The 7669-nt window shown below is 44.6% G+C and overlaps 1 protein-coding gene across 1 annotated transcript; it reads right to left on the bottom strand.

The window, feature by feature from the left end:
- Positions 1–2656: 2656 nt before the first annotated feature.
- On the bottom strand, positions 2657–6703 carry glulb (glutamate-ammonia ligase (glutamine synthase) b). The gene is made up of 7 exons (XM_056604165.1): positions 6577–6703; positions 5979–6160; positions 5634–5795; positions 5228–5380; positions 4774–4901; positions 4191–4390; positions 2657–3736 (listed from the first exon to the last, which is right to left on the bottom strand). The coding sequence occupies exons 2-7, from the start codon at positions 6142–6144 to the stop codon at positions 3418–3420; spliced, it is 1128 nt and encodes a 375-aa protein (XP_056460140.1). The 5' UTR covers positions 6145–6160; positions 6577–6703; the 3' UTR covers positions 2657–3417.
- Between the last annotated feature and the right edge of the window lie 966 nt (positions 6704–7669).

Below are 7669 nucleotides of genomic sequence, written 5' to 3'. Positions count from 1 at the left end.
AAGCTAGGTAAGGTCTTATCGTAACCTATGTCATATCCCGCCCCTTGCTAGCCCTCCCTCCTAAACCACACGGAGATTCTACTGATGTCTGAACGACACAAATGTCCGAAGATAAAGCATCAAGTCTGAATCTACCTCAGGGTCGAATCTCCTGATGTAAAAATGCTGAAAGAAGGCAGAGGACATGTCTGAAAACGTCTTGTAAGGATGTTGAGATTTTGCCTCAGTAAAACTGGGTGCTGTGTACTGCTGCTGATGTTGTAGGCTTACTTCTTGGGTTAGAGAAGTACGCTAAAAGCTGTTACCAGCTTGCAGATACACTGTGAATGCCTTTTAGCTCGTCGGTCAGTCGATCTTTATTATATATTCCTAGAATGCATTCACACATGGTACTAAATTAAGCTTTTTTTGTTTAAGTATTTATTTTTTTATTATTTTTTTATTTAAATTAAGTTATTTTGAGTGATCAATAAGGGGGCCTCACAAAAATAGTAGCCTAGGGGCAGATGACGACCTCAATCCGCCACTGCTGGCAACCATTGTAAGGAGAGAACACAAATCAATGTGGAGAGAATGTGGTTTTAGTTAGTTTAGATACTTGGTCTCTCTCTCCCCCTCTCTCTCTCTCTCCCTCGGTAGGGTTGCCTGTATTTTTCCATGGCAGTTTGGAGCTGGTACATTTCCACTAAAGAAGAAGAGAGAAGACCTGGAGCACATAGTGGGGTGTTATGAGGTCAAGGGTGGGAGGGATGGGGTCAAATCAGCCGAACAAGGCTCAACTGAGGGGGGAAGGGAACCGGAGAACGCTGACTACCAACCGAGCAAAAAGCACCAAACAGCACCTTCTCTGCACCCCGTAACAGACACATAAAACCATTTGCGTAACAGGACACCAAATAAGGAAAAGACGGGAAGAGAACATTTTGTCCCCGTTTATAAGAATAGGCAATCCGACGCCAGCGAAATAAACTAAAGGCATCATGACAGGATAATTGGGCGGCTAGGCTGGGGATAGGCTGCGAGAGCTCTACCACTCCTAGAAGCTGAACCAAGCGTCTGATTTACAACCTTGAGCGTTGGCAGGGATCCTAATGTGTCTAATCTACACACACACACACACACACGACCCAGCACCCTATTAGAAACGCCAACAACACACATAATAGAATCCAGAGGAGAAAGTAGATCTAGTTTCTGACTATGGCCTTACACGTATCTCTCCTGCAAACCTGTCAACTGTGACAGTTAATACTTAGTTTCAATATTCACACATTCAACATGTTTAGAAACCACACTGAGTCCAGTTATTGAATCATGAAATTCTTTGTATGGGCATTTTTTTTGGAAATGCTGTCATGCATAGAAAAACATATTGATTAATTAAATATTTTTGCAACATGTGTAACGCTTCACTACAAACATGGTCAAAAGGTTTTTGTTGGAGCCTATTCCTCAACTTTTCAGTTTCTGTTCCCGATCAGCTGCACTGCTTGTCCACATTTAAATGCCAAGAAGAATAACAAAGGATCCCTTTGTCACATCTTCCCAAAATAATTTGCTATTCTGAAAGGAACTGAGAATCAATGTGTCCTCCGTAGTAGCGAGCTAGGCTCACATAGCGTCCATGCCCGATAGGCCTATATGCATGAAACAATCGGTATGTGTGTAAATGTAATTAAAATGTAGGTTGACAGACACTAATGAACACGTGGGACCCCATTTTGTTGTCTATTCTCTTGTCACTAGTTGTTGACCCCAAAGCCAGCTCCCACGACATCTGCTGTGCTTTAACAGCTGTTCAAGTTTCCTATTATTACACCGAAAGCTAGGGTGCGTTTCTCAACAGGTCTGCACGAAGCCCAACGGAAGACAAGGGGTCAGGTGCGCACTCGTGTACTGGGGGAGTGGAGGGAGCAGCTTTGGTCAAGATTGATAAAGGTCATCCCTTTTCTCCTGAGCCGGACCGTCGGCTGCCCTAACTTGTGTGAGATAAGAAGGAAACCCAATGAGGTGGGGCCTGGTTTATTCCATTACATTCCACAAATTAAGTGAACCTCGAACGTGATATATCTTATTAACATAAAGGACATCCCGTGTCCGTAATTGCCTAAATGAATAAGTGCTCACATGCCGTACAAGCGTTGGATTTAAACTGGAAGGGATGGTACATATACCCACAACTGTCACTCATTTGACCCAAACCAAGTTGAAATTATAGTTCCCCCCCCCCCCCCCGTGGCTTGGTTGGGGAAAAGAACAGGGTGCCTGCTGTACGTTTAGCGGTCTGCTAATCCCCCAGTCTTTACATGGATACAACCCACAGATGGTCAGTGTCTACTTTGCATTCAGATAAAATACGTAGTTATGGTTGTGTTTTAGACATGAGGCAGCTTCAGTAACCATTCCATTCCCGTATGGCGTGTGAAGAATTAAAATTTCCTTTCTCGAGACCCAAGACCTTGCTTGGACAGGGTTCACAATAAAACTTCACTTGAAAGCATTTCACAGTACCCTACATAAGAGGGCCTCTCCTAGCCCGTGGCCCAAATAGGAACCAGTTGTAAATAGAGTAAACTGACTTGACAAAGCACAAAATGGCTGTTGTGTGAACTGAAGGAGAGAAATATCCATTTTTAAAAGACGACAGATGTATACTTCAAATATAAGTTGATTGTATGTGTGCATTTATACAACACTTAAGATGTAGTAGTATTTTGCAATAATGACATTTAGGGTAACAAAGAACTCACCTGACCTTTCCTCAGCCACGAGTTTGAGGGACCACGTAAGAATTTAATTTAATATAACCGGTTTCTGGCCCATCATCAGACCAGATAAACTCCATGTGATGTGCGTTACTGGTTTGTCTGAGGCACTACAACATGCTTTTCCACACAGACATGAAAGATAACATGGCTGGGCCCTCAGTTACTCCAACTAATTTCTCATGAAAAGGCTATACACAGGACATTAAAATATATTTGATCTTTATTAGGATCAAATCTGATAAACCAAAAATATGACATTAGAAAACTTTAGTGTTTGGCTGACCCATAACGAATGATATATCATTAAGCTTAACGTTCTCGCAGGGGTGCCACCCCAGCACTACAAACATTCGCAACTCTTTGGTTCAGGGTGTTAAGTGATCAGCTGCAATATCCTGCGAAAACGAACGACTATTCAACATACCGGAACACGCGGTAAAGGACTATGGAACAATCTACTATAGAACGGCAGTATGAAAACGTTTATATTCTACCATGTTGCTATCCCTTGTTCTTTATAGAAAGGCTCACCGCCAACTCATGGAGTTGCACTATTTTAGGATAGCTACATTCAATAAACAAGAAAGTTAAGTAGTTGGGCTGAAGAACCCCAAACACTAATATATAGAGGCCACTGTGGCGGAGTCTTTCACTTGCTGTAAACGGTTGCCGTGTCACCCTCCTCCTTAAGTAGACAGGTGCGCACCAGAGACTCGGTCACCGCGTAGGGGTCACAGTTGGCGGACGGACGGCGGTCTTCGAAGTAGCCCTTCTTCTCCTGGCCCACGGCACGCGGGATGCGAATGCTAGCGCCGCGGTTAGCCACGCCGGCGGAGAACTCGTGGATGCTGGAGGTCTCGTGGTGGCCCGTCAGGCGCCGGGCGTTGTCCAGGCCCCCATTGGGGTCGTACGTGCGGATGTGGTACGTGTGCCTCTTGGACAGCCTCTCGATGGCGTCCTCGATGGCCCTGAATGGGGTGGGGGAGGAACAGATTATTGGCACCAGAGAAATATTTGCAGGGCAGATAATCAAATTGCCCTGCCACCCGTGATCCCCATGATGCAACTGTCAACGGTTCATTTTGTTCTGCAAGATGGGACTATTGAAAGGGGAACCGTCTAAAAGTCGTTATATGTATTGCTGTTGTATACGTGGGAACAGAGTTTGTTTGTTTTCTGTGTGCTACAGAGTGTTGCTTCACTGTATTGTGCCTTTTTAAATGTATGCCAACCTGAAACCAACTTGACTATGAAAAAAATGTATCCCATTGGAGACATTAAAGAACCCAACTACTTTCGGATCACCGATCCGAAAGTAGACTTCGCATCAAGTCTGAAGTCCAAATTTCTAAAGCTCTGCTCTAGAAATGAAATACCTCACAGGGAATACGCAGACTCAACAATACAACGTCAGGTCCTTACTTCAGACCGCCCTCGGCCCTCATGTCATTGGTGCTGAAGTTGGTGTGGCAGCCCGCGCCGTTCCAGTTCCCGGTGATGGGTTTGGGGTCGAAGGACACGATCACGCCAAAGTCCTCGCAGACGCGATGCAGGATGAAGCGGGCCGCCCACAGGTGGTCGCCCATGTTGATGCCCTCGGTAGGACCCACCTGGAACTCCCACTGCAGGGGAACCACAGCGGCCAATGGGATTCAGCCAAGGAGTTACAAAGCCATATGTCCATATATTTACATTTTGCAAGTTTTAACTTAGTCATTATGCATCTCTTTAATTTAAAACAGCCTTGTTCTCTGCTGTGAAAGTTGAATTGAGCACCAGCTCATCTTATAAACAGCAGTTTGAAGTCTCGTTTACGAAACGACCACCGCTTTGAGGTATTCAAATCCATCATTCGCACTCAGTAATTGCATACAATCACCTTGACACAGACAATGATCAAACTAACTTCTAACACCAAACCTAATGTTCTCCGGCCTGTATACTCTGGATTAGTAGGGTTGAAGCAGTAGCGGTAAGTGAGGGGGTGGGGGGGGGGGGGGTGTACCTGCGCGGGCATGACTTCTGCGTTCGTGCCACAGATATCCACGCCGGCGTAGAGACATGCTCGGTAGTGCGCCTCCACGATGTCCCGACCGTAGGCCTTGTCCGCGCCCACCCCACAGTAGTAGGGTCCTGACCAGGAAGACAAAGAGTCAACATTGCCCGGCATGCAACACCCAAACCCTCAGCGTAAAGACGGTGTGCGTTTATATTTAATGTGAAACAACAACGAGAGGCCGTTATTGTGTTGACAAAAGTAGGGAATTGTAATTAAAGTTTTAATATTCATTCTGTCCAATATCTGATTCTTAATATTGTACCGATGGCAATGCATCGTCGTTAGTCGTTACTTCTTCGGACAAATGTACTTTGTGTAGGTTATACACCCTAGCTTGATGTGCCAGTCATTTTAAAGCCAAGATGGCCACATGGTGAACAGGGCGCATGTGGTTGCTCACCTTGGGGCCCCGGGAAGCCGTTGGAGGGCCAGCCGAAGGGGTGGCCGTCTGTGCCCAGCAGGGTGTACTCCTGCTCCATGCCAAACCACGGCTGCTTGTCTGCCACCTCCGACATGCTCATCACCTTGCTACAGATGTGGCGCAGGTTGGTCTCTGTCCCAAGAGATGATATAGAAACAATTTAGGATCCAAAATTATTTAGAAAAATACATTTGTTGCTTTAATATTCATTATAATGACTCAATGATCATCCCTACTCATATTTACTTTCTCAAATCACAGATTCACCCTCATTAATTTGCAACTCATTATTACTTTGCCATAATAGCATTAATTGCAAAGGTAAAGATAGTGTTTGCTACTCTACACTACATGACGCTAGAATAGACTAGTTGACTTGACATACCAGCCGGCTTGCGGTTGTACTTGAAGACCTCACACAGGACCAGCTTGTTGGGGTCTTGGCGGAAGGGGTCTCGGAACATGGCCACCGGGATCAAGTACATATCGCTGTTGGACCCTTCCGACTGATGGGTGCTGGAGCCATCAAAGTTCCACTCTGGCAACTCTGCAACATAACAATAGCAGATGAGAATAGGCAAGTCAGTCAATAGGTGGCCATCTTGGTTTTTAACAACTTATTTGCAAGACAGCTACGAAAAAAACAAAAAAAAACAATACTAATTATGTAACTACAGTGGTAATGGCGTTACCCCCCCACCCCCCCAAATAATTTATCGAAATGCTGCACCATCGATGGTCTTTGGTTCGGAGTTCAGCGTCCGTGTCTTGCAGCGGAGTCCCTCCCCAGAACCGTCTATCCAGATGTACATGGCCTGGACTTTATCTCCCTGCGGGAGGTCCAAGAACTGCTTCTTCACAGTCTTGCTCAGCACGGCACTGGCGGAAGTGGCCATGTTACTCCAGGTAAACCTGGAGATACGAGAAGGGAAAAGTCTGCACGTCATTACATATGTCGTGGAACAGGGACTTTTAGTCATGCAGACGTCTAGCCTATACATCTACGACTCGAGAGAGATGGAGAGAGGATTGAAGCCATAAAGTTGTTTTCTAAATAGAACAACACATCAAACACTTATCAATATAGTGAAGAATGAATGTCGGGAGAAGACGTTTCAGGAGCATTCGAGTGTCCTCGAATGCTAAGACATCCGGATTTCCTCACTTACGATACGGCACTTCTTTGTGGACGGGAGCCACGAGACTTCAAGGAGTGACTATCTAACTCAGCATATGACGTAGGAAATCGGTGGATACTAAGAAACTCTTAGGCTATTAAATCATGATGCAACACAAACAATATAAGATAGACTTGGTCGAAACATTACCTTTTATCAGCTGGAGTGTGTATATAGAGGACTGACCGACCGTGGCGTGTCTATTTCGTGCGGTGGACCTGTAGATGCTCATTCCTATCACGTGGAAGTGGTTTACTCGGCTTTATCGATCGGTTGAAAACGTCTCCTGACAACGATTGGCTGGCGAATACGTGTCATCTTGATGTAGACAAGACAGATGTTCTCATTGGCTGAAACGGTAGACTGGCTTCTAGCAGGCCGGCTCTACGCGTTGCACAGTACACAATGAACGTCTCTGCGTGGGTAGACACAACTGGGTTACATTACAACTATTTTATACACTTCCAAAACAAGCTCACCATTTTGTCTAAACTCAGTGGATGTATTGATTCTCATATCTGTTAAGTCACTGATAACTGCTCAAATTGTGTCTTCTGGTTGAATATCTTAAAGCGACAACATAACTTAGCACTCTCCATCACAGATAATAGTGATAATGTTTTCGATTCTGGGATTAGTAGGCTAAAAGTATCTTATTTATCGGGTTGGTGCTTATCCGTTTTCCCAAGTGGGGAACTTTGTAACTTACAAAGTTTGTATCGTGACGTACTAACTAAAACAATCGTGACTCAGAGTAAACACTGTTGCTGTTCCTGGTTCCACCACAGGCATGCAGGTTCACAAATGTTTGGACAGATAACGAATTAGGTGTAAGTTGTTTAAAGTAGGCTAAATACTCGGACAAACTGGACTTATTTTATCGTGAATATAGGATCGTAGTGAGGGTTAGGTCAAAATACATATTTGAAAGTAGGTATATCATTCTGAAAAGTTGCCTGCTACACAATCTGGCCCGATCAGACCCTCGCTGCTGATGTTAGATAAATAATTACTCAAGAAGTACCACAAGCCTAAACTAATCACCGAGTCCTATGTAAACCTGACAAACAGGTACTCACAGATGATCATGTCATGATCATATAGTGGGACATCTTTAGGCTGATAGGATAATAGGCTATAGTAGTATCATGGATTTCTGGTCCTGAGGCTTTAACGTTTTAAGGATACGTATATGAATAATACATGAAGCCTATGTATCGATCATCTAGGCCTATCGTTTAAA

Source organism: Gadus chalcogrammus, chromosome 12 (assembly GCF_026213295.1).
Source record: "Gadus chalcogrammus isolate NIFS_2021 chromosome 12, NIFS_Gcha_1.0, whole genome shotgun sequence".
NCBI lineage: Eukaryota > Metazoa > Chordata > Actinopteri > Gadiformes > Gadidae > Gadus > Gadus chalcogrammus.
Note: the sequence above shows the minus strand (reverse complement) of the source record. Positions and strands in the feature narration are given on the sequence as shown.

What these genes read in the sequence shown, in the direction of transcription:
- glulb (XM_056604165.1), bottom strand. Translation starts at nt 6,144, where the DNA reads ATGGCCACTTCCGCCAGTGCCGTGCTGAGCAAGACTGTGAAGAAGCAG. An exon ending in GTACAACCGCAAGCCGGCTG is followed by an intron (nt 5,381 to 5,633) that starts GTATGTCAAGTC and finishes CTCTTGGGACAG; the next exon opens with AGACCAACCTGCGCCACATC. An exon ending in AGGGCCGAGGGCGGTCTGAA is followed by an intron (nt 3,737 to 4,190) that starts GTAAGGACCTGA and finishes CACCCCATTCAG; the next exon opens with GGCCATCGAGGACGCCATCG.